General features: G+C 57.5%; 3 protein-coding genes across 11 annotated transcripts; 2 read left to right on the top strand and 1 right to left on the bottom strand.

Annotated features, from left to right (window-relative positions):
- Positions 1–1,807: 1,807 nt before the first annotated feature.
- Positions 1,808–4,043, top strand: COMMD4 (COMM domain containing 4). Its single transcript, XM_074917175.1, has 8 exons — positions 1,808–1,857; positions 1,941–2,012; positions 2,096–2,161; positions 2,693–2,732; positions 2,857–2,976; positions 3,253–3,333; positions 3,424–3,600; positions 3,784–4,043. Exons 1-8 carry the CDS (start codon positions 1,855–1,857, stop codon positions 3,822–3,824), a joined length of 600 nt encoding a protein of 199 aa, XP_074773276.1. The 5' UTR covers positions 1,808–1,854; the 3' UTR covers positions 3,825–4,043.
- A 165-nt stretch (positions 4,044–4,208) lies between these two features.
- Positions 4,209–10,309, top strand: NEIL1 (nei like DNA glycosylase 1). Of its 7 annotated transcripts, none has more exons than XM_074917743.1 (9): positions 4,209–4,736; positions 4,867–4,986; positions 5,156–5,234; positions 6,943–7,042; positions 7,174–7,298; positions 7,767–7,794; positions 8,832–8,893; positions 9,063–9,270; positions 10,062–10,309. In XM_074917743.1, exons 1-9 carry the CDS (start codon positions 4,216–4,218, stop codon positions 10,307–10,309), a joined length of 1,491 nt encoding a protein of 496 aa, XP_074773844.1. In that variant the 5' UTR covers positions 4,209–4,215. The 7 variants fall into 7 exon arrangements, 6 of the variants coding, with proteins under 6 accessions (XP_074773844.1, XP_074773843.1, XP_074773847.1 ...); XM_074917742.1 differs by having other exon boundaries at positions 6,861–7,038; XM_074917746.1 differs by lacking the exon at positions 10,062–10,309 and adding an exon at positions 9,414–10,046.
- Positions 10,310–10,456: 147 nt separating this feature from the next.
- Positions 10,457–25,416, bottom strand: MAN2C1 (mannosidase alpha class 2C member 1). Of its 3 annotated transcripts, XM_074917738.1 has the most exons (26): positions 25,312–25,416; positions 24,059–24,184; positions 22,878–23,001; positions 21,798–21,868; positions 21,390–21,567; positions 20,723–20,912; positions 20,136–20,242; positions 19,847–19,957; positions 19,409–19,501; positions 18,914–19,030; positions 18,061–18,156; positions 17,624–17,769; positions 16,092–16,215; positions 15,462–15,583; positions 14,558–14,643; positions 13,863–14,033; positions 13,509–13,588; positions 13,242–13,336; positions 13,021–13,125; positions 12,662–12,818; positions 12,195–12,338; positions 11,977–12,086; positions 11,305–11,384; positions 11,033–11,178; positions 10,681–10,784; positions 10,457–10,598 (listed from the first exon to the last, which is right to left on the bottom strand). In XM_074917738.1, exons 1-26 carry the CDS (start codon positions 25,401–25,403, stop codon positions 10,481–10,483), a joined length of 3,093 nt encoding a protein of 1,030 aa, XP_074773839.1. In that variant the 5' UTR covers positions 25,404–25,416; the 3' UTR covers positions 10,457–10,480. The 3 variants fall into 3 exon arrangements, with proteins under 3 accessions (XP_074773839.1, XP_074773840.1, XP_074773841.1); XM_074917739.1 differs by lacking the exon at positions 19,847–19,957; XM_074917740.1 differs by lacking the exons at positions 19,847–19,957; positions 20,136–20,242; positions 20,723–20,912.

The following is a 25,416-nucleotide window of genomic DNA, read 5'->3' as shown; positions in this document are numbered from 1 at the left end:
AAAAACGTGAGGCTGGAATTGAAATAAATACCGCAGGCTGAGGTCTGAAATAAAAACTGTAGGGCTGGGGCTGGGCTGAAATACAGACCACAGGGCTGGAGTTGGGCTAGAAATACTGACCGTGGGGCTGGAGCTGAAATAAAGACTGTAGGACCAGGGTTAGAGCTGAAATAAACACTGCCTGGAGCTGAAATAAATAATGTGGGGCTAGATCTGAAACACATAGTGCAGGGCTGGAGCTGACAGGATCCAGAGCTGGAGCAGAAATAAAAAAGCCCTGGGACTGGAGGGAAAATAAAAACCCTGGGGCAGAGGCTGGGGCTGAAATAAATAATCGTACAATCTTTTAGGCTGGAAAAGACCTTTAAGATCATTGAGTCCAACCGTTAACTGAACTCTGCCAAGTCCATCACTAACCATGGCCCTAAGTGCCACCTCTACACGTCTTTTAAGTACTCGCAGCGATGGTGGCTCCACCACTTCCCTGGGCAGCCTGTTCAGTGCTTGACAACCCTTTTGGTGAATAAATTTTTCCTCATATCCAATCTAAACCTCCCCTGCCACAACATGAGGCCATTTCCTCTTGTCCTGTTGCTTCTTGGTAATGTTGGGCTGGGGCTGAAACACTGACCATGTGTAAGGAACTGAAGGAATTAAATGCCTCAAACATTCATTGACACAGAAACCCTCAAGGACAAGCTGTGGCTTTTGTGATTAGTGTAAGGAATGCTGCCAAAGGAAGTGGGAGAGTATGGAAGGATGCACCCCCACTCCTTATGGTTGTGTTGACAAACTCCTTAGATAAGCCTCAAAGGGGGGAAACGTGGACTGTGGACTGAGTGGAACCAAATGTCCCTGTGTAAGCCTGACACCACAAAGTCTGTGCTAACGGCTTCGCCATCGGAGAGGTGATAAGAACTGATAAGAGCATTTCTGCTCCAGAAGCCGGATGACTGCTCAAGGAGCAGGAAGTCAGCAAAAATCTGTGGGAACCTGGGGGAGAAGGCGGCTGGGGGAGATGGTGACCCCGCTGGATGAGGGGGTTGGTGTGCCCCATTCCCCCTCAGTGCATGCTCATGGCGGGGAGCTCGTGGGATACCTGCCTCTCTTGGACTGCTCAGCACCTGGTAAAATGAACTTAAAAGGCAACAGAAAACTTTGCTGGGTGTGGACCCAGCACACAAGATTACTGGACCTGAGAAACACTGGAACCTAGGGGTGGTGAGCTGGATTTGGCTCTTTTCTCCTTTTCTTCCCCTCCCCCCCTTTTTATTTTCTCTCTTCTCTTCTCTTCTCTTCTCTTCTCTTCTCTTCTCTTCTCTTCTCTTCTCTTCTCTTCTCTTCTCTTCTCTTCTCTTCTCTTCTCTTCTCTTCTCTTCTCTTCTTCCACATTGCTTATTATGCTTTTCCAAGTTTAAGCTGTTTCTCCCGCAAAGTAAAACATTTTAACTGGTCGTCTGGTGTCGTTTCACGTAAATGTAACGCGAGGGGATCACAGACCCTTCGCGACTCCCGGTGTGGGGCTGAGCCACCGCCCGTGGGGCCGGGGCCGGGCCGGCGCGTCCGCCAGCGGAGCCGGGGCAGCCGGGGGCTGCGGCCCAGGGCCGGGAGCTGTGAGGAGCGTCCCGCCGCGCGGGGGCCCGGCCCGGGCCGGGGCCGCAGCTCCCCGCGGTGCTGGGCCCGGGGAGCCCCCGCGGCCCCGCCGGGCTGCCCGGGGCGGGAGGGCGGTGTGTGGGGCGGGACGGGCGGAGCGGCCGCGGTTCCTCCCGCCCGCCCAGGGCTCCCCGCCCCGCCCGGGAGCGGTTCCGGGTCGCGGAGGCGGGATCTGCGGCGGCACCGGGCACCGGCGGCGACATGGTGGGGCGGGGGACGGCGGCGGGGGGCGCGGGGGGCTCCGCGGCGGGTCCGCGGCGGGCTCTGACCGCGCCTTCCCCCCGCAGCGGTTCCGCTTCTGCGGGGACCTGGACTGCCCCGACTGGGTCCTGGCCGAGATCAGCACCCTGGCCAAAATCGTTAAGTGCCCGCGCCCCCTCCGGCCCCCTGCCCGGCCCTGCCCGGCCCGGCGCGGCGCTCACCCTCCTTGTCCCCCCCGCAGTCCTCGGTGAAGCTGAAGCTGATCTGCGCCCAGGTGCTGCGGGACCTGCTGGGGGAGGCCATCGAGGTGAGCGGGACGGGGCCCCCGCCCTGGGGTCACCGTGGTGGGGGAGAGTTACACCGCTGTAATTGCCTGATTGCAAAAAACTGCTTGGCGTTGGGATGGGCTGCCCAGGGCAGGGTCAGGCTGGCTCTGAGGAAGGATTTCTGTGCAGAAGGGGCTGTTGGGCGTTGGAATGGGCTGCCCAGGGCAGGGGGGGCGTCCCCATCCCTGGAGGGGTTTAAGAAGTTGACCCAGCGCTGAGGGATCTGGTGGAGTTGGGAACGGTCAGTAAAAGGTTCATGCTTGGAGGAGCTGCAAGGGCTTTTCCAACCGAGATGATTCTGTGATTCTGTGTAATTCTGTAATAGTATGGACTTTCAGATTGTTCATGCAAGCCTCAGGGTTAAGAACGCCGCCAGTGTAGTACTAATATACATGTTAAGTAGTATTAGTACTCAGGTTAAGAGTGGTTAGCGTGGCTGTTGGTAGCGCATGCATTCCGCAGCTGTGCGGTACCTGGTGTTTGCCCTGACGGCCCGTGCTCTGCTCCCGCAGTATGAGAAGATCCTGAAGCTGACCTCTGACGCCAAGTTAGGTGAGTGCTGCTGCCCCAGCCCCGCGCGGGGTCCCCTCTGGGAGCGGCGCTGTGGGGATGGGCAGTGATGTGGCAGGGGACGCCTTCCCGAGGGAACGGAGCTAACTCTCCATCCCACCCACAGAGTCAGGGGATGTGAAGGCGACCATCGCCGTCCTCGGCTTCATCCTCTCCAGCGCCGCCAAGCACAACGTGGACAGCGAGTCCCTGTCGAGCGAGCTGCAGCAGCTGGGGCTGCCCAAAGGTAGGGGGTACCCTCGGGGTGTCCCCAGGGGCCGGGCCTGGTGAGGTGTGCCAGGGCTGAGCTGGCAGCCCCCGGCACTGCCCCCCGCATGCCCAGATCCAGTCACGATGTCAGGTGTCAATGTCAATGTCAGATGGCAGCCACGTTGTCCCCATCACCCCCCATCCCCAGGAGCCCCTCCAGGTACTTACCCGGGGTTTGGCCGTGGAGGGGCTGGCGTGAATGGGGTGGCGTGAATAGGTGGTTTTCTTTCCTTGTCTCTCCCTGCTGGGGCAGAGCACGCCAGCGGGTTGTGCCGATCCTACGAGGAGAAGCAGAGCTCCCTCCAGGACAGCCTGAGGGCCTGCAGCCTGAGACGTGAGTGTGGGTTGGGAGGTGTGGGGCTTGGGGCTGGGCACCCTGCCCCGGCCAGCCGGGGTGCTGATGCTGCCTGCCCGCCCGCTGCAGTGAGCCAGCTGGGCTCGGTGTGCTGGCGGGTGGATTACACCCTCAGCTCCAGCGAGCTGCGGGAGGTCAACGAGCCCCTCGTGCACCTGACCTTCAACGTGCGGGACGGGGAGCACGGAAAGATGGCAGCTGTCCCCATGTCCCTCTCAGCTGACAAGTTCCGGGTGCTGCTGGCAGGTGAGGCCAGAGGAGGGGTGACAGCAGGGACCCCCCGGCCCTGGGGGGATGCTGGGGGGAGGGGGATGCTGGGGGGGAGATGATAGGGGGGATGGATGCTGGAGGGAGAGGATGCTGGAGGCGGGGAGGGGGGGATGCTATGGCACCAGTGGCTTCCCCAGCATCTCCTCCCTCTCTCCGCAGAACTGAAGCAGGCCCAGGCCCTGATGAACACCCTCCTCTGAGGAGCCGAGAGAAGGAGCAATGGCCGGAGCGCAGGACAGGACCCAGTGCACCCGACGGGGCCCCGGTGCCGCCCCGGGGAGCGGGGAAGCCGGGGGCAGCTCTCCCTGCCCTCCTCCCCGTGCCTGCCCGGCCCCCGGCAGCGATCGAGGCTGCCGAGGGCCAGCCCGTGGCGCGGCTGTGCCCCGGGGGAAGCTCCAATAAAGGTGGCGGTGACGAAACCGAGCGGGTTCCGCCCGTCTGTCCCCGCGGCGGAGGCCTGGGCGGGCCCAGGCGCCTTTTGGCGGCGTGGCGGGACTACAGCTCCCGGCATTCTCCGCGGCGCAGCCAATGGGAGGGGTCTGGGCGGGCCCAGGGGCTTATTGGCTTCGGGGCGGGACTACAGCTCCCGGCATGCCCCGCTCGCGGCGCAGCCAATGGGCGGGGCCCGGGCGCGTCTTCCCGAGGCGGGGCGGCCCGGCCCGGGCTCTCTGGTTCCCCGGTCCCGTCGCGGCGATGCCCGAGTGCCCGGAGCTGCACCTGGCCGGGCGCTACATCAACGAGGCCTGCGGCGGCGTGGTGTTCTCGGGCGGCGTGGAGCGCTCGGCGGTGGGCAGGGGCCCGGAGGTGCCCTTCTGCAGCGAGGCCTACCGCATCTCCGCCGCCTCCCGGGGCAAGGAGCTGCGCCTGACGCTGGCCCCGCTGGGCCCCGGCGCGCCCCAGGACCTCGTCTTTCGCTTTGGCATGTCGGGGTCGTTCCGGCTGTGCCCTGCCGCCCAGCTGCCCCGCCATGCCCACCTCCGCTTCCTCACGCGCGAGAGCCCCCCGCGCGCCCTCTGCTTCGTCGACGTCCGCCGCTTCGGCTCGTGGCGGCTGGGTGACGCCTGGCAGCCGGGCCGTGGGCCCTGCGTCCTCACCGAGTACCAGGCCTTCAGGTGAGCGTCCCGCCGCCCTGCCAGCCGCGGCCCGGCCCGAGGGAAGGCCCCCACTTTGTCTTGGCTGCTTTTACTGCGCGGCAGTCCCGCAGCCGTGCCCGGGTGACCTTTGCCTCATGTGCTGTTGCAGGGAGAACGTGCTGCAGAACCTGGATGACAGGGCTTTTGACAAGCCCATCTGCGAGGCCCTCTTAAACCAGAAGTTTTTCAATGGAATTGGGAATTACCTCCGTGCTGAGATCCTGTACAGGTAAGGTGGGTTAAGCACCCATTCACCTGCCATAGAGGTTTGGTCTCCAAGAGCTTGCTAGAGCTTGGCGGCTCCTCAGCTAAACTGCATGGGCCTCCTTGCCTGGTAGACACGGGCAAGTGCCAGAACCAAGAGTTCAGGCTTGTGTGTAACAGATGGACTCTCTCAGGTTGAAGATCCCTCCCTTTGAAAAGGCTCGGACTGTGCTGGAGGCTCTGAAGGATCAGGAACAGGAGAGGAGGAAGAAGGTGGGGAATACTTGGTGCTTTCGCAGACTCAGAAAGGGGCAGGTTTCTAGACAGACACCACACCAGGGATTTATTTGTCTGTGGCCCTGCAGGACATCTCCACAGCTCCCTGACATCCAGGGAGCCTCTTTCCTTCCATGCAGGGAGCTGGACTGAGTTGAGGAGCGTTCCTGAGTCAGGTTTGGGCTCAGCAGCAGTGGAGGTGGTTCAATTTGCTTCTAGCCCCCCATCTGGGCTCAGCCAGCTACCCTGCCGTAACTGTGCTCTGTGCTTAGCTGGGCATGAAGCTCTAGTTCAAATCTGCTGTTTTGGGCTTGTTCCAGCCCAGGGTTGGGGGCCAGTTTCAGTTCGTGTTTGGTTCCTCGCTCTGATGGGGCAGAACATAGTCACGAGGCTTTTGCAGAGCTCGCACAGCCTCTGCCCGCACTGCTTGTGGGAGGTATTTGCTTCTCTGAGTCTTTCCCAACCCAATGGCTGGCATTTTCCCTTCGCAACTAGAACACTTGCTGCGTGGGATCCTTCTCCTCAAACATTTTACTGTCCTTTGCCATAAACACCTGTGCCTGAGCACGTTTGCCCCTCCAGTGGGGCAGCAATCAGGGTGCAGCGGTTCTGTAACCTCACACGTGCAGTGCTCATGCATGTGTGCCTGGGCTGATGGGCTGTGACAGCTCCACGGGCACATGCCTGCGTGCTGCTGCACCCACCTTCTGCCCTCAGGGAGTCTCTGGGTGTACTTGGGGAGAGTGAAGAGGAAGAGGTGAGAGAAATGAACACCTTGCAAGCTTAAAATCTTTGGCGAAGGCTACAGTAGAGCCCACAGTGGATCTCATGGCCTTGGGGGAGAGGAGGGGGCTATTTTAAAGGAGGCTGAAAACAAAACATGCAGCCTGAGGGCTGTTTTTACAAACTGCTGGTGCTCTGTGTGCTAGCTCTCTCCTGTCTTTGCGCAGTTGGACAGTGGGGTGAGCTCAGGGCTGGGATGTGGTGGGGAGCGTGGCAGCTCATCCTCAGGAGGGCAAGAGGAGATGGGGAGTTTGGCTGCTGTTGGGGAGGTGTTTTGCCAATTGACAGGGTCAACAGGAAGGACACAGACACCAAATTAAAAAGACAAGCTTATTTTACTTTAAAGTGGCAGAAAGAATAAGCAGGATAACCTGATCATTACTACAAAAAGTTAGCTACAGTGATTAAGACACATCTCCAACTGCCCTCATACTTTACCATCATCTGGATCCGTGCTTCGGCTGGGGAGCCCCATCACAGCGAAGGGTCAGAGAACCTCTCCTGGCACTTGGGAAGTCCTATGCAGTGTGTCCACTCGTAGGTGAGGTCTCCATCTTCGCTGTGAGAGGGTCCTGCTTTTATACAGTTTAACAAATAAATCACATTTAAAAAGGTGCACGGAACCATCTGGTAGATTGGCTGCACTGCCCTCGGGCGCATCCCGGAGCTGGCCAGGATCCCGGTGAGTCCCAGGAGTGCCTGTCTTCTACGAAACAGCTGGCTTAGGGTCCAAAAATATATCTTCTTTATCTGTAGCTTTCAGAGGATATTAGCACGGTCATATTTCATGCTGATATGATGCTGGTTGGGAGGTTCACTCAGAAGTTAACTCTGGTTCAGGCTTTTCTGTGTCAGGAGGAGGGACCACAGCGAGGCTGGGGTGGCCGGCAGGTGACTTTGCGCCCCCTCTCCGCCCCTGCAGAATTCAGCCCTGACACTGAGCAAGAAGCTGAAGCTGATGCGGGAGAACCCAGATCTCCTGGAGCTGTGCCACACCGTGCCCATGGAGGTCATCGCGGTGGGTGAGGTGACGGGACAGGGACTGGGAGGCCTGGGCCGTGCGTTCCCAGCAGCAGGAGGCTTGGGAGGGCACCCTGACACTATGGTCACTGCTTCCTCTCTACTTCTGTCCTTTCCCTCTCTCCCTTCCCAGAGAAAAAGCTCTTTGAGCCAGATCATGCAGATAACTACGCTGCTTTCAAGAACTGGCTGCAGTGTTACCTGGTGCCTGGTATGAGCACCCTGCGCGACCGCAGTGGCAGAACCGTGTGGTTCCAGGTAGGAGCCTAGGGTCCCTGTCTGGGGCTGGGTGGCCACCAGCTGCTCCTCCAAGGTGACACAACCCCCTTTTCTGTTTCCTGAGACCCCCCAGTTTTATGCTGCATCACTGGGGGTTTCCCTCTGACAGACTGCTGTGACTGCTGGACGTGGAGGTGATGGGGACCCTCCGTGCAGTGGCCAGCTGGCCAGGGGATGGCAGGCAGTCTGGAGCAGAGGGGCTGATTGCAGGAATGGGAGGCTCAGATAGTCTGGCAGCCCTGTCTGTCCCTCCTGTGCCCCGTATCTGGGTGAGGCATCATGGTGGGGGCTGACAGGAGAGTCCGAGGCACAGGGCAGGCAGAGCAAGCTTGACTCCCCCAGATTTCTGTCACTCTTGGCTGTGGGGTGGAGAAGGGACACAGATTCTGCTGGCGCTACCTGCAGAATGACTGTGCCCCAGTCAACGCTCTGTCACCTTCCTTGCAGGGGGACCCCGGCCCCATGGCTCCCAAAGGTGAGTGTCTGCCTCTCCCCGTGCAACCCGTTCTTGCTCTGGGAGGGCAGGAGCCTGGGAAGCCTTGTGCTTGCAAAGGCAGGAGCAGAGCCCCAGTCCCTGGGTGCTGAGGGGCCTGTGACAGCCAGTGGTGCTGGGGTACGGAGCCCGCTGTGCCCAAGGCTTCCCACCAACACAGCCTGCCTGGGCAGAGGCATTGTGCCTTGCAGGGTGCTTTACCAGGCCAGCACCCACACCCCCTCCTTTGCCTGCCAGGCTGGGAGCAGATGCTGTGCTCCCCCCGGGGCTGTAAGCCTGAATCCAGCAATGTTTTGGCAGGGGAGGGAATCTGGTGGGGAGAGGAGCCCCCTCAAGCCATTCCTCCCCCCTAGTGCCAATTCCTCAGTGCTCAGCTCACATATCGCCTGGGACAGTGTCCCTCAAAGGTCATTGTGCTGCAGCCTGTCCCTCCCTTCAGGCGTGGGCACTCTGCCCTGTCTCACAATCACAGAATCATCAGGGTTGGAAAAGCCCTTGCAGCTCCTCCAGTCCAACCATGACCCTCCCCCTGACCGTTCCCAACTCCACCAGATCCCTCAGCGCTGGGTCAACCCGACTCTTCAACCCCCCCAGGGATCCCGGGGACTCCCCCCTGCCCTGGGCAGCCCATTCCAACGCCCAACAGCCCCTTCTGCACAGAAATCCTTCCTCAGAGCCAGCCTGACCCTGCCCTGGGCAGCTTGAGGCCATTCCCTCGGGGCCTGGCGCTGGGTCCTTGGCTCCAGAGACTCATCCCCCCTCTCTGCCCCCTCCTGGCAGGGAGTTGCAGAGGGCCAGGAGGTCTCCCCTCAGCCTCCTCTTCTCCAGACTGAACCCCCCCAGCTCCCCCAGCCACTCCCCAGCAGACCTGTGCTCCAGACCCTGCCCCAGCTCCGTTGCCCTTCTCTGGCCACGCTCGAGTCATTCAATGGCCTTTTTATAGTGAGGGGCCCAAAACTGAACCAGTAATTGAGGTGCAGCCTCCTCACTCTGTGTAACCCAGGCATGTCTTCTCGCAGGGCAGACGCCCCGCAAGAAGCGCGCTCAGCTGAAGGCAGACCCCGAGGCTCTGACCCCCAAGGTAAGAAGCTCTGCGGCTGTAGTTCCTGCGGGGTCTGGAGGCTGTGTCCTGTCCCCATGCCTTGCTCAGCCTGCTCCCAAAGTCACCGTGGTGCTCCTGCCTGGAGTTATTCAGCATCTGCTGGTCCAAGCACGCTTCTGCTGCTAAGCTCCGACTAATGTCCACACAGGTCAGCACGCGTGCCTCAAAACGGCGCCCCAGGGCTGCAGCAAAACCCCCGAAGGCTGAGGAGGAGGAGGATGAGGAGATGGCTGACAGACCGAGGAAGGGACGTGCTCGCAGGAGGAGGAAAGCGACCACTGCTCCAGCCTTGTCCGAGCCGGACGCACCACTCAAAGCCCGACGAAGCCACCGGACATCTGCGCGCAGGGGCAGAGGTGAGGCTGGCAGTCCCTGTGGCTATCAGAGGCCTAGGCGGGGGCTCCCTCATACAAGGGGACTGAGGGGGTGCCAAAAGGCAGGAGAAGAGTCAGCGGGGCTTCAACAGGGCTGAACCAGGCACCCCCCCACCCTCTGCCAGGCGCAGCCCCTGCCATGTGAGTGCTGCCCGCTGCCGCCCTCCCCATCGGCCTTTAACAGCCGCAGGGCTGGGAGCCCCCTGGTCTGGGTTGGTGCTGGCGACAGGGGGGGCTTCTCTCTACCTGTGCTCATGCCCGATCGCTACCGCTGCATCCTGTCCGTGCAGGCAGAAGCTGGGTGATGGGGCCGATTTATCCAGTGTCCTGCTGTCCCCAGGCATTTGAGGGGGATAAAGGCCATGGACCACATGTTGTGCTGGACTTTGACCTTTCCTTTGCCTAAAAGTGGATTCCCTCTTCCTTCCCCTCTTCCCTTTCTGGATCACTGCTGCCTGGATCACTGTTTTTAGCTGACTAATAAAGTATTTTGTGTAGAAATCACCATGCACACCTTTTTGTGCTAAGGATAACATCCCCTCTGTGCCCAGCCTCTTCCCCAGATGGGCTGGAGCAGGTTTCCCCTCCCTCACCTCCCCAAATAAAGGTAAGTTCTGCCTCCCCGGTCCCACGAGTGAGATCCTGCTGTGGGAGCAGCAGCTACACCAAAGCCCCTGGGGGTAAGCAGATCAGTAATCTTATCTGGCCATAAGAAAACAGGTTGGAGCTTGTTTTCATGTAATTCTCCTTTACTTGTGTTCCCCTTCTTCTAGGGCAGTGCAGGAGGCAAGCAAAGGGAGAGGGGAGTGACTGTAGTGTGTGTACACTCGTTGCTAGGGTCTGGATGAGACACAGGAGCCACGGAGGAAAGCTGCTGCTCCCCAAACCCCCCCGCGCTGGAGCAGAGCTCGCGCAGGGCCAGCCAGCCTGTCCCTCAACCTGCCCCACGCTTCAGCTAGCTGGGAACTCACCGGGCCCTCCTGCCCTGGCCAGGCAGGGGGAAACTCTGCTCCTTTCCTGAAGAACGTGGTTTTCTCTAGTACTGCTCTGATGGCTCGGTGGGGGGAAAAAGGGGGAGACTGCCCTTCCCTGGCACTGCCACATCCTTGCACAGCTCTGGGGACGGGGCTGCGATTGGAGCTCACAGTGTTGGTCCAGGTTGCTGCGGCATCAGCAAGGGCAGCGGACGGTGTCACTGCCTCAAGACCAAGAGGACGGAGAGCACGCGGAAGGGTGTGAAGGAAAGCCTCAGGCCCCGCTGCTCCAGCGGCAGGCGGCCCTGGGCAGCCGGCCGCTCCAGGAGGTCGCAGCTGGGGAAGAAAGCAGCGGGTGAGGCCGAAGCGGCGGATCTCCGGCCCCACAGGCACCCACAACCCTCCAGCGCAGACTTACAGCACCGCCTCCTGAACAGGGAGGGAGGTCTGGAGCCAGGCGACAAGCGTGCTGCCGTGCGCCTCGTACAGCCGAACCACCACGGCGTCGGGTCTGTCCTCGGCCTGTGGGGAATGGGATCTCAGACAGAGGAGACAGGCACATCCTATCCTACAGCTCGGGGTACGGCCTGACCCACTGCACGCGAGTTCCCACCCCGCCGCGGCGCAGTGCTGACGACCATGCAGCACCTCCGTGGGGATGCGGATACGACCACGATCCCTTGTCCTCACCCAGCAGGACACGCACACCAGAGGGATGGCCGTTGCGCTGAGCTGGGCCTACCCTCCCCGCTTCTGCCCCGGGGACTTGCCTGCTTGACAGTCTCCAGCACGACTGCCGGGGAGCTGACGGAGAAGGCGCTCCAGGGCGGGCACTGCGCAGAGCTGGCCGGGACCGCGTGGAGGGGGAAGTTCAAGTTATAGGCACACTGGATCACCCCGGCATCCTGGAACGAACCTGCAACACAAGAACCTCTAGCCAGCCTCTACCCACGCGCAGCCGGAGATGTGCTCACCCCAAGGCTCACCGGAGCATCCTCCGCCCTCTGTGTCCCCACAGGGCCCAGCTCTGTCCCCCACTCACCCAGGTGAGGCATCACGGCGTAGGTAAACTGGTGGTGCGTGATGTCTGCCGTGGCATCGGGGGACTTGGGTGCTCTCAGCCTAAGGCGACACGAGGTACGTGAGACTGGCAGCACCCTCTGCCACCCATTGCAGGGCCAGAGGAGCACTGTGTCAGGACAACTGCCACCCCCTGCTACCTCGAGGCTGGGACCTGAGGTGGAAGCCAACATGCTGCTGATTTCTGGCAACAGCAAACAGACCCTGGACAGCCCCAGAAGCTAAAAAAAATCTGAGGGGTGTTTTCCTGTGAAACTTGTGGCTGATGGAGTCAAACTGAAATAGGTTGAGTTTCTCTTAGCTTTGTATGCTTCTGTAACATAGCTGTTCCTTCTCTCTCCTACCCTCCTGGGGTATGTTTTGGCCAGCAACAGAAAAATTACTTAGTGCAAATGTGGATCTAATCTCTCCTGAATTATCTATGAGCATAACTCATAGGAATTAGACTATTTTAGTCAACTGTAATTAAGTCAGCCAAAAATTCTCAGACAACAGCTATCCACTGAGACTAATACCAGATTATTGCCTTATTAGCTAGGATCATTTAGGACCAGGCGTTGCCTTGACTTCCAAGAGACACCTCAGAAGGCGAAGGGACTGCTGCAGCTCCATGCTCACCCCAGCCCTAACTCACAGTGAGAGGCTGAGGACGTTCCCATGGGCTGATGCCCCATATTTGCAGTCGTTCAGCAGTGCCACCCCAAAGCCGTGCTCGGAGAGATCCAGCCACTTGTGAGCCCACACCTGCAGGAGGTACCAAGGGACATATTCACCACGCAGAGCTACTGCCTGGGAACAAAAGCAGCCCCTGCACGGGAGGAGCAGCTGGGACCAGGTTGCCTCTCCTCTCACCTCGAATCGAGCCCAGTCCCAGGACGTGTTCCAGTGCGTTGGCCGCTGCAGGTGTCCAAACTGGATCTCGTAGGTGGCGTTTGTGCTCCGGACCTGCACAGGGAACTCCACCTTCAGGAACTTGTGAGCCTCCTTCCACTCAACCTAAATGCAGAAGGACATCACCATGGGGGGGCTGCACTTATCCTTCCCCAGTGTGCAGCAGCCAGCTCGCACCCAGGCCAGAGCAGGTACAATAAAACCGCACTGGAGTCTGAACACAGATGAACTGGGTGGGTTTCTCTAAGACCCTTGTCCCTCAGGACCCCCACCCTCAGGCTGCCTTCCCCTAAGGCAGAGGACAGGCAGTAGGGGGATCCAGGGAAGGAAACAGGAGGGAGAACATAATTCAGACACAGGGTTCAGCTCCCCAGGGCCCTGCCTGCACAGCACAGACGTTCACATCGCGTGGCAGCCGCTGGCCAAACCTGGGTGAGGAAGCGGAGGTACGGGCACGTGGCATCCAGGATGATCTCCTGGGTTAAGGTGCTGCTTTCCCCGATCTGCAGAGAGAAGCTTGCACTTCCCCGCAGGCCCCCAGCCAGGGTGATCTCCAGAGGCTTCAACAGCGTTGTCACTGGCTTCCTAGAGAAAGGGATCAAGGCAGAGCTGGTCTCAGCCTGGTAGATCCAGGTTCCCAAATCCCAACCCAGCCTCCCACATAGCAAGCACTCATTTCTCCAAAACAAACGCTCTGTTGCAGCTTTTGTTACAGCTGGGACTGGCAGGGAGGCACAAACCTCAGAGCAAAGTCAAAAACCAAGTGCTGCATGCACTGCTCCTCTACCTGGTTTCCAGGTGATAATCCATCACGTCCCAGGCATCCCAGTACAGGGGAACATCATCAAAGAGCGCAAACTGGTTGGCACAGCAGCCACCTGGAACTGACTCTCTGGAACAGAGTGGAACAGAGAAACAGCAGCATAAGAAGAACCGGCAGTGGAGAAGGGTGTACGTACAGTGAGAGGTTTGAGGAGCCCAGTTCCAGTGACTGGGTGACAGCCATACCTCTCGGAGTCCACCAGCCGAAGCGAGGTCAGGCGTCCCATCACGTCCAGGCAGACTGCAATCACCCCATTCTCCATGGCAATGGAGCCGTCCTCCTTGGGGAAAGGACAGAAACAGATTTCACAGACCCACACCTGCAGGATTGGAGTGCCCCGGTTGCGAAGCTAGTGTGCAGCCTTGCTGTGTGCTGGATTCCGTAGATTTTTTTCCCCAATCAACCTTTGATGCAGGGTACACAGATCTGAGGACAACTGCTGTTGTGCTTACCTGCCTCCTCACTGCCACAGGCTGAGGGGGCAGCAACGGCTCCCTCACAGCATAGCCCATGCTGGGGACTGTCACCAGAGCTGGAAAGCAAAGAGGTTCTGTTCCAATGTCTGTCCCAGACCTAACCCCGAGTCACACTGTGCTGCTCTCACATCAGACCTACCACCTCTTTCAAACCCTCCTCTTCCTCAGCCACAATTCAGGGACAACTTGAAGTAGGATAAAGTCCAAAGGAGAAATCTGACAAGTCAGTAAACCCTCCCGAGGGCAGAGAGAGGCAGAGTATTTCTTTGTTAGTTGTCTCTGCCCCTGTAAGAAATTCTGAGATGTGAGCTACCCCCAAGTTAGACATACCTAAAGTCTCTGTTCCGGCTGGCCCGGTCCTGGAGATCACCTCGGTCCGTTCCCAAGGCAAAGTGTTCAACACAAGGGTGCTCTCAGTGTTCCCTGCCTTGGGCTGCAGCAGTTCCCTGCATAAGGACTGCACAGCTTCCTCCTGCAGCCGAGCGCCAGCCCTACGGATCTCTGAGCAACAGAAAGGCCTGAGCTGGATCCAGCCACGCTGTTTCTCACATCTGAGAGAGTTTCTGGCACTCCCATGCGATGTACACACTTTAGCTACTTCCAAGCTACAATTACTCATTATCATTAATATTAATTATTATCTATTAGTAAGTAATTAAAGTTTATAATTATTGTTAACTTTGTTATTACAAGATTACAATGAGCTATGCCAGCTCAACTGAAAAACTGCAGTGCTATCACGAAGTAAAGCTACTGCAAGTGCCTGTGGGCCGGCAGGAGCAAACCTTTGCTGGGGTCTATCTCGGCATGCCAGCTCCAAGCAGACAAGTCAGTAAATCAGGATGGTTTTTAATCCCTTGGCTCCCCTGCTAATTCCCTCTTGAGTGAGCACTTACAGACACATGCCTGCACAGGTTTGACCCACAGTGCCTGGCAGTCCAGGACTGAAACCTCTGCAGCCCCACCGAGCAGGTCCCAGAGTGCTCCAAAGGGTGAGTGCCCTCCCAGCCAAATGCCCTGCTCACCTGCGTAGTATTGCAGGGCGTCCTCAACCACCAGCTGAATACAGCTGCCTGGCAAAACGTCATGGAATTGGTTGAGCAGCAACAACCTAAAACAGAACAGAAACCAGGTGAGAGCACTGGACTTGTGCTGGCTTACCGAGCCCTGTTTGCAAGATGGACAAACTTACTAACTGTTCCTTAACCTCCTGTTAGCAAACACTGAGAGAAAAGGCTTTTTTTTTTTTTTTTTTTTTCCATAGCATCCTTTAAATCCCTTTATGTTAGGACTTGCCAACTGTCATCTTAGTAAACCATAACCATGGGGAGTAAGAGCTGGGGTTTTTTTATTCCTCGGGGCTACCAGATAAATTGTTGCACAAGTTCAGACAAGACAAAACTGGCGAGAAATAAGCTTAGGTGAGAAATGAAGCTTCCAGCCAGCAGAACAGTGAGGCTTTGGAGCTGTCTACTAGCGGGAGAATCAGGCAAAGCACTGAAACACTTTCCAGGTGGAGGCCTGATCAGTTTATGGAAGGGGTTGTGCACACACACCCCTGCAGCACTGTATCTGCAAAGGTCCCTACACCCTAACCATGCACTGCTCTCCCGCTCACTCGAGGCAGTTCAGATGCAGACAGGCTGTGGGCAGTCACCCTTCTGGCTCCAGCTGAATGGGGCTGAGAGATCAGTGACCATCTCCCACCATCAGCCCACCGAGCTGCCCAGTAACTGCCCACATCAGCACAGTCCAACTGGTACAGGCTGATTTTGGTGCGCTGATAGCAAGGATTTCTACCCAGAGTCAGGCAGGGACAGAGAGCTGTAGGGGATGGGCAGTGGCAACCCAAGAGCAGCCAGCTCTCATGTTGGGAGTCCCCAGCCTCACCACAGCCTCCCTGGTACCATCAGTGCTGCTGTACCTCACCTCCAGAGCCGCTGCAGCTGGCTGGCAGGATACTGGAATGTGCCGCCCCGTGCCACAGCCAAGGTGCTGAGTACTTCGACATCATGGAGTATTCGCTCGCACTCCCGATTCCCTTTCTTTATCTGGTGTCAGAACAGGGAGAGAACGAAGATGCTTAGGAAACTGGTAGCTAAGAGTGGATCTTTCACACGAAGAGCAAAAAGCTCAGCTCCAGTGCAGGAAGCTTGTTATTTATAGGTGTCACAATTTTGCCATTACCAGTGAGTTATTATTTGCCACATTTCAAACTGAATCTCCCAGCACAGGGCAGAGCTTCCCCTGTCTCTGTTCTCACCTTCCTCCCCTTCTTCTGATTCTTCACCCAAGCTCTGCAACTATCTGCTAAAGTGAAGGACATGATAGCCGTTGACTAAGAGGGCCCTGCTGTCTCAGGCTTCCTTCTCAAGCCCTGAATAAAGTCTGACAATAAATCTGCCATTTGGAGTCCTGGCTACAAGGTGGCTCCCACTGTTGGGACCTAAAGGGCCCTGCCTGAAGCCTGGAGCCGCCTGGGCAGTAGTGAAGAGAACTGAGAAAGGCCACCTTTGCTGTGGGGAAGGGGGACTACGGCCCCAGCCCGTGCGCAGTCACCTGGGCCTGGGTGGTGTACGTGCCGTTGTGCAGCTCGAGGAAGAGCTCTCCCACCCAGGTGCACAGCTGCGATGACTCCTTCTCCAGGGCAGAAAAGAGTCGGTCGGGAGTGGAGATCTGAACCCTGCAGGAGAGACACACAAACAGGGGAGAAACCAGTGTCATGGGCATCCCAGCCAGGCAGGCGACAGCCCCAGAACCAAGGCTTCAGAAACCCCAACTCAACCGCGCACTTACCCTCAACCTCCTCCTACCCCTCTGCCACTCCAGGCTGCTCTTGCTGCCTGCCACAGAGACCTGGACAGTCCCCAGGCAGGGACTGACTGCCCAGCACCACTGCTGTGCTGGCCACTCACCCCACGGCTCAGCTGAGGGCTCGCAAGCAGTCCAGGGCTGTCCAATGGACCTGTTATTGCAGCTCTTGATGACTGGGAGACTCTGTCTCCCTAACAATCCTTCCCAGCCCTCTGCTTGCCCTGCTTGCTCCCTGCCCTCCTCTGCACACCTTTTCTTTTTTCTTTTCTTTTCTTAGAATCACAGAATGGTTTGGGTTGGAAGGGACCTTGAAAATCATCCAGTTCCACCCCCCTGCCATGGGCAGGGACACCTTCCACTAGCCCAGGTTGCTCAAAGCCCCGTCCAACCTTCCAGGGAGGAGGCAGCCACAGCTGCTCTGGGCAACCCGTGCCAGTGTCTCACCACCCTCACACGGAAGAATTTCTTCCTTCTATCTAATCTAAATCTCTTTCAGTTTAAAACCATTACCCCTCATCCCTACAGTCCCAGATAAAGGGGGCTACAGGAAAGGTGGGGAGGGACTCTTTAAGTACAGGAAGGCCGCTCTAAGGTCTCCCTGAAGCCTTCTCTTCTCCAGCTGAACACCCCAACTCTCTCAGCCTGTCCCCATAAGGGAGGTGCTCCAGCCCCCTGATCATCTTCATGGCCTCCTCTGGACCCACAGGCAGGTCCATGTTCTTATTTGGTGCCCCCAGAGCTGCACAGAGCACTGCAGGGTGGGGGTGTGTGTGTCATAAAATCAGATTGGGGGGGAGAATCCCCTCCCTGTACCTGCTGGCTACACTTCTCTGGATGCAGCCCAGGGTACCGCTGGCTTTCTGGCTCACAGTCAGTTTTCCATCCAGTGATACCCCCAAGTCCTTCTCCTTTGGGCTGCTCTCAATCCACTCATGGCCCAGCCTGGATTTGTGCTTGGGATTGCCCCGACCCATGGGCAGGACCTTGCACTTGGCCTTGCTGAACTCCATGAGGTTTGCACGTCCCACCTCTCCAGCCTGCCCAGGTCCCTCTGGATGGATCCCTTCCCTCCAGCGTGTCACCCCACCACACAGCTCGGTGTTGTCATTGAACTTGCTGAGGGTGCACTCGACCCCACTGTCCATGTCACCAACAAAGGTGTTAAACAGCACTGGCCCCGGTACTAACCCCTGAAGACCTCACCTGGCACTGCTGAGAGCTAGGCCTGGCTCAAAACAAGTGGTCCTGCAAGGAGAGAGGAAAGGAGCTCTCCCCACCTTGGCAGCCCGTCTGTGTCAGTCATTCGCTTCATCCTGTCCAGCATTTTCTGTGTGGGCCCCCCTCCTCCATCTCCAAAGCCAAAGAGGAAAGCGCTGTGGTTCACACGTCCTTTGTCCTTATTGTTCTTCACTGTTTTCAGTATCTAGAGGGATTTTTGGACAGCTGCAATCCCCTGGCATCCAGCCCCAGCTCCCATAGCTCCACAAAAAAAAAGCCCAGTCCTGCTCCTCTTCCCCAGCCCAAACTGCCAAAAGCAGGCACGGACACATCTCAGAGGCAGGCAATCGACTGCCAGGCACCCAAACAACCTTTGTCCAGCAACGCTGCCTGCTATCACACTCCTTCCCAGGCAGGGCCCTCTCCTAGGTGCCTCAGGTCTGGCCCCAAGAGGCTGGCACTGCACTTCATGTGTGGGACTGGCAACCTCACTCACCTCCTCCACTCGCCCGTGCATCCCATAGGAGTCACCAGGGGGGAAATGGGTCAGCACTCGGGAACCATCAATGCCTTCCCAGAAGAAGGTGTGATGCTGGAAGGGAGTCAAAGGAAAGCGTCATGTCTTGTACAGCCCCCCTGTACCACACAGTGCCAAAATGCTAAAACACAGCCCCACTGTTTCCAGGAGTTCCCAAAAGGAAATCTCAGGTCATGCTGGTACCAGAAAGAGACAAAATTCACCCTTAGCTCAGTGTTTCAAGGCTCCCAAACTCATCTGCCGCACAAATGTGTGTATGGAGGGCACACTTCAACCACATCAGCACAAAACTCGTGCAGCAAAAGCCCAAGCTTCCTCACAAGCCCTGTCAAACACACCAAGCCCAAGACCTTGGTCACCAGGGAAGTGCACAGGGGACAGGCACTTCAGAGCCCCTTGAGGATTCAAACTGGGCCTTCACTTTCTCTCCACGGGGTTGCAGGATACCCTGACAGATCAGTGTCAAGGAGACAGTTGCACAAGGATGAGGAATGCCACAAGGGCAGGAGGCAGCAGAGAAGAGGCTGGGTTTGCTGTTTGTTAGACCTGCACGCAAGTCACAGCTTCCCATCTGGAAGCAGAAGGAATTTGTAGGCCAGGGGCCCAGCTGAGATCTCTAACCATGTCCTTCCTCTCCCCCAGAGCCTGACAGGACATTGCTACCATCATAAGCCGGTGGCTTCTGGAAGAAAAGCCTGTGTCAGCTGAGCTGAAGGACTGGCTCAGCCTGTGGAACCAACAGGTCCAGCCCTGCAGACAGACTCCAGCAACCACAAGGCCATCCCCTGGGAAGAAGGGAAGCTCAGCTCACCGGGAAGGCGTTCACCAAGTTCCAGCTGAGCTTCTGTGTGAGGAATCGCCTGATCCCGCAGCCACGCATCAGCTGGGGCAGCTGGGCTGAGTATCCAAATGTGTCCGGCAGCCAGAACTGGGAGCAGAGGTGACAGCACCACAGGGAGAGAGACACATGCAAGTCACACCAGCCACAAGTCACAGCCTGAGCTTGTGGAGGGTTTCTTGGCAGTCAGGCTCTCAGTCTTGCAGAGGGGACAGAAGATGTGCTAGACAAGGAGTAATTCTAGAGACCTGCCAGGGACCTACAAAGCAATATAACAAGGCCTGGGCCTGTGCTAAGTGCCACGATACATGGGGGAGTAGATATTTGCTCATCATGGCTTTAGCTACAAAAAGGCCAACATGAGGCACCTGAACACTGTATCTGGAGAACCAGGGAGAAACCCTCACACGCAGCAAGGGGTGGAAGGAGATGGTGTACAAGGAAGATGTGCTGGAAAAGAGCAAGTACCTCCGAGCAGATGCGTCCAAACTGCTCCTGGAAGAACCGCTGTCCCTGGAGGAACTGCCGCACCATGGACTCCCCGCTGGGCAGGTTCCCGTCCTGGGGGGAAAGGGAACAACAGGAGGTCTTGTGAGCACCCCATTCCCACCCGCTGTCATCCTGACCTGTCAGACCACGGGGAAGATCTGAGCACAGCTCGGCAGAGGGCAAAGGGCAGAACAGGGTTCAGCCAGTCCAGAGCAAAGCTCCTTTCTCAGGGAATGAAATGATTTAGGAGAGGGATGGTAGTTTTGCTAGGCTAGACGCTGCAGACAGCTGCTGTTTTCCAGGCCCTGAGACCATCACCAACCAGACAGGCTCAGCTCTCCCCCTCCGGTGCCAGGATCAGTCCCAGAGGGATGGTGCAGGGAGGATGCAGCGAGCCAGGCTCACCACACTTCTCACCATCTCCACCCAGGTGCCTCCAACAGGAATGAACTGCCCCTTCGCCACGAAGTCCTGAATCTGCGCATAGAGCCCGGGGTACCAGCTCCGCACCCACTCGAACTGCTGTGCCTGCCAGAGCACAGAGACCAGCCTCAGCTCCCACCCCATGGCACCACACTGATGTCCCTCCCCTCTGCAACTGCACAGGACGCTCCTGGTCACCCCCAGCCCCATCTCACTTTGAGTCATGCTGGAGAAGCAACATGCCACGAGCAGAAGGAGAGGTCCCCAGAGGGAGCTCACTCACCTGGGAGCAGGCGAAGGTGAGCTCTGGATTGCACTCCATCAGACGGACCACCGTGACCCAGCTCCGAGCGCACTTACGGATGGTCTCCTCGTACGGCCACAGCCAGGCTGCGGGGACAGGCACGGCCCTGCCGCGGTTATTACTCAGCACAAGCTCTTTTGGGAATGGGGCTGTGCTGCCTTTCACTCATCCGTCAGGGAAAATGCTAGTGCAAAATGCTGTCTGTTGGCTAAGTAACCAACAGCAACATAGCCTGGGACCTCCAGCTCCCGCTTCTCCAGCTGCCTTTCTGTTGAGACTGACAGTCCTCCAGGGACTGGAAATTGAGGGGTGAAGTCCAACAGGTGGAAGACAGTGGTCTGTAATTCATCCCTCATTGCCAGCCCCATCAGTGCTCCAAATGGCACAGCCAGTCACACATTCCCCTGCCTTGGTGACAGACCAGCTGTACGGCAGCACAGAGGTCCCTTTCCCTTCCCTCAGGGGACAGTACCCAGTGCTTGGAGCCCCAGGGCAGCCAGCTGTCCTCTTGGGCAGCACGCCCCGGCCTCCAGGTCAGCAGAGAGGAAGTGCTGTGCTGCTCTCACCAGAGTCAATGTGGCAGTGACCCACAGCATGGATGGTGTGCTGGCTCTCGCCGTTCCTCTGGCTGAAGATGGCTGCAGCCAGGTCACGGGCAGCAGGAAAGGTGGAGGGGTCCATAACGTCACACATGTTGACCATCTGGTTGGCAGTGTACAGTGCCTGGAAACTCCTCTGGTTTTCCTCCCCGAGGAGCTGGGATTGGGAGTGATAACAGCTTGACTCTGAGCTCAGCACATCCTCTGGCACAGAGCAGTTCTCTGCACCACCTTGATGTCACCTGCCTCAGGGAGAACCTGCTACCTCCTTCCAACATCTGACTCTGCCAGCACTGCCAGGTAAACACCGTGTCCCTGCCTCACAGACACAACCTTAAGTCTTTGCTCATGTGCTTTCTAAATCCAGGTTACACACACACCCATTCCGGGGGGATCCGGTCTAACAGCTCCTGCCAGAGAGCAGATGAAAGAAACACCTGTGGCTTCTCTCTGTTCAGTTTTCTCCTACTCTAGACAATCTCAATTGTGCTAAAGCAGCAGCAGCAAACATTTGCTCCTCCAGGGCCTCCCGGTGGGAGGAGACAAGTCATGGAATGGCAGGAGGAGGAGATAAAATGAAGTTGTGGAAGGAGATGGAAAGGGTGAGAGAAGGGAAGAAAAGGAGCTCACAGACCTGGGCCATGTCCAGCAGTATTTCCAGATCCATCAGCAGTTCGTAGACATCTCTGTTGAAGACAACCAGCTCGGCCTTGCTCAGTGTGAACCTCCTGTCAGGGTCTGGAGGGGCGATCAAGCTGCCCTTGCCAGCCCCAAAGAGACCATTGCAGGCCAGCTCCACATACAGCGTCAGACTGTGAAGACCAAAAGGAAACCATCAGGGAGCAGATCACAAGCAGTCAGCCAGGAAAAGGTTTGATTCGGGCAGGACTGGCCCCACCTGAATCACAGACAGAGCCCCTGCACGCTGGATACTTCTCAGAGCACCAGGACTCAAAAGGATCTCACCTTGCCCGGCCTCTTGGCTTCAAACACCACCAAGCCCCCCCGCGGCAGGGGGCTCCAGCCTAGGCTGACTACCCACCTGTGGGGCTCCGGCTCTTTCATGCTGCGTGTCAGGATGTAGCTGGTCTTCTCACCCTCCTTAGTCAAACCCTGCAGGGGAAGACGGCACATTTAACACACGTCTTCTTCACAGGTCCGTGACAGAGGGCTGGATGGGCAGGACAAGACAAGGGTGGCAGGGCCTGGTCCCACGTCTGGTGGGACAATGCTTCCCACAAGAACAACCGGCAGGGAAACTGCTGCTGCCCCAGCAGTACCACAAACACTGCAGACACCACCACAGAGCAGGGCAGGGCTGCAAAAGGTCACCCGAGCCATTCCAGCACCCAAAGCAGGATGGAAGTTGACACTGTGGAGAACTTTGCAGAGTAGGGCTGATGGTTGGACTCGATGACCCCAAGGGTCTTTTCCACCCTGAATGATTCTGTGATTCTATGTGCGACAAGAGTCTGTCCCACCGTTCTTGATGGCAGTGGAGATTTGCATCTCAGGCCCAATACTTGTCTGCCTTTCCTCCAAGACAGACTTGCTAACTCCTAAGCAAGGGATTTTCAGCTGCTACTGGTTTCCACACCAGAATTTTAACTCCTGGTAGGGGTAACCTCTAGAAAACAGACTCAACCCCCCCACCAGCAGACCTGCCTTTCTGGGCTGAAGTTTGGAAACAGCCCACAGACCCTCTGCGGTCTGACAGCACAGCATGCAAACCACAAGAGTAGTCCTCTCCCACCCCATGCATCAGACTCTGCACAAACACTGCCCTTCCCTGCACGGCAGCTCTTCCCATATTTAAAGAGAGCTCTCCTATTGCTTCAGAGATTACTGCTTGAGGCTAAATAACACTACAACTATATATCCTCCTTCTGTTTGTCTTCGTGACCACTCCGCCTAGATCTCCAGTTGTTCTTGGTTCTTTCCTGTCGGTCTACGTGTTATTTTACACTCCCCAACACAGGTAGGCATTCCTCTGAAGAGTGAATAACAGATGGGGGGGAGGGTTCTTCTACTGCCCCAGTGCAGAGAGGTAAGGCTGGTAACCACTCTGTACGTAGCAGAGCACCTGGCAGAGCTGGCACACCCCCGATCTACGCCTCCTTACCTGGACAGGCTGGGCATCTCGCCACACCATGCCCTCGCCATCGCTCTCCCAGACGAAGTGCACTTCCCGCCCTGCCCATGCCGGGGGGATGCTCAGCTCCACCTTAAACCAGCACGTCTCCCACCTGGAAGAGAGCAGGCAACAACCTCAGCCCACGGGGAGACCTTCTCCCAAGGGAAACCGCACTTCCCCAGTGCCTCCATGGAAAAAGCAGAATAGGGACAGCACCCAAGTTTGATGGGATTCAGTTGTAACCATGCTACCTGTCTGTACAGACTGCTTTACCCTGTGCCCCTGGACACGGTGTAGTCGGGAGGTGGCCCCCTGTGCGGCTGGCTGTGACACACCTTCAGTTTAAGCAGCACACAGTGCCTGCACGTGCCAGCCTTGTTCTGGGCCCTTTAAATGCACTGGGCTTTCCCTTCACAGGGAGCCGCTGACCTGACCTGTCGCTCTTTCACCAAGTGAAACTTGTAAGTCATGGCACCCACTATTGTCCATTGTTGTTGAGGGTTAGCGATTTGACAGTGAGTTAAAAGCCAAGCTGAGCAGGCTGATGTGTTCTTTCAAGCTGATGGGGACTGGAAAACTGTTCCTCCAGCACCCACAGCCACCCTGAGACAGTGAAACCAGGGGGTACCAGGAATTGAATTATGCCTGGGACAGGGCCTGACCTGTGACCCTTCTTATCGTGCTCTTAACCCCCAGGGCAAGCTAGTGCCCAGGCTGCAAGGAGGCATGGCAGCACACAAACCTGTGGTGCTGGCCCAGCCCAGCCTCTTCTGGGCCCTCAGAGGAACAGACAGTAGCATCGTGTCTCTGACCACTGCTGGGAAAAAAGCTCAATCTTCTCCCAGCCCTTAAAAATCGTACAGGTCCCACGCAGAAGCATCAGGGCCATAACCATGTCTACGAACACAAACTCTCAGCACAACGGATCAATGAACTCAGCTCTACACTCCTCTCCTTGGAAATGAGACACACCTTGGTCTGTTTCTTCATGAAATCTCCCTAAGGGCTTCTAGGCAGACACCTTCTACCTAAAGCACACAGCAGGGAAGAGGACCATCATCTCATTTCTTCGCCACTGAGAGCTCGAGAGGCTTCACACACACAAGTATCTTTGAGATGCGAGCTCGAGCCCCACTGCAGTCACAGCACCGCAGGAATCTGGTACTCACGTGGGCCCAAAGGAGTCTCCCACTTTAGCCGGTCTGAATTCCTGCCCAATGGCCTCACTGTAGGGGATGCGCCGCGGAGTCTGGAAACAGGAGAGCGATACCGGTGGACAGCGATCCCCAAAAAGCCTGCGGTTGGAGGGGGCCAGGACACGATTAATAAGGCCAGCCCTGTGGAGAGCAGCCCAGGGGTGGGGACAGGGAGCACCCCGCTTCCCCAGCATGGCTGTACCACCCAGCTATCGCTTAATACCCTCAGAGGATTAACTGAACAACGCAGTCACAATTTGCTGCGTTGAAGGGGCCTGCTGGAGCCGAGCCTCCAGCAGCATCGCCCCCAGAGGGCTGGGGGGCAGAGACACGGTGCCAACGGCACCCAGAGCTCCAGGCTGGCCAGGGGTGGGGGTCTGGGGGATTTATTCACTGAGCCCCGCTGAGCCCCTGCAGCGCTGGGCGGCAGCGGAGTCCCCTAAGGGACTAGAGAGGGAGTTGAAGGACACAGAGACACAGACACGCAGACAGACACACAGGGACACGGAGACACACACAGAGCCACACACACACACACACACACACACACACACACACACACAAAGAGCCACGCGCGTGCAGACACACAGACAGACACACACACACACAGACACACACACACACACAGACACACACACACACACACACACACACACACAGACACACACACACACACACACACACAGACAGACACACACACACACAGACAGACACACACACACACAGACAGACACACACACACAGACAGACACACACACACAGACAGACACACACACACACAGACACACACACACACACACACACACACAGACACACACACACACAGAGCCACGCGCGTGCAGACACACACAGAGACAGACACAGAGACACACACACACACAGAGACACACACACACAGAGACACACACACACAGAGACACACACACACAGAGACACACACACACAGAGACACACACACACAGAGACACACACACACAGAGACACACACACACACAGACACACACACACACAGACACACACACACACAGACACACACACACACAGACACACACACACACAGACACACACACACACAGACACACACACACACACAGACACACACACACACACAGACACACACACACACACAGACACACACACACACACAGACACACACACAGCACCGCCTGCTGCCAGCGCCCCGACAAGAGCGCGAAGAGCGCGGAGAGCGCGGCCCCGCCGCCCACCTGCCCCGCAGGTTGCAGTCGGTGAAGTAGGTCTCGGAGAGGAACTTCTCGACCCGCTCCAGCGCCGTGCGCCGGTGCTTCCCGGCGGCCATGCTGGCGGCGCCC

This window comes from Athene noctua, chromosome 13 (assembly GCF_965140245.1).
Source record: "Athene noctua chromosome 13, bAthNoc1.hap1.1, whole genome shotgun sequence".
In the NCBI taxonomy this organism is placed as follows: Eukaryota; Metazoa; Chordata; class Aves; order Strigiformes; family Strigidae; genus Athene; species Athene noctua.
This window is presented reverse-complemented; position numbering and strand designations above follow the sequence as displayed.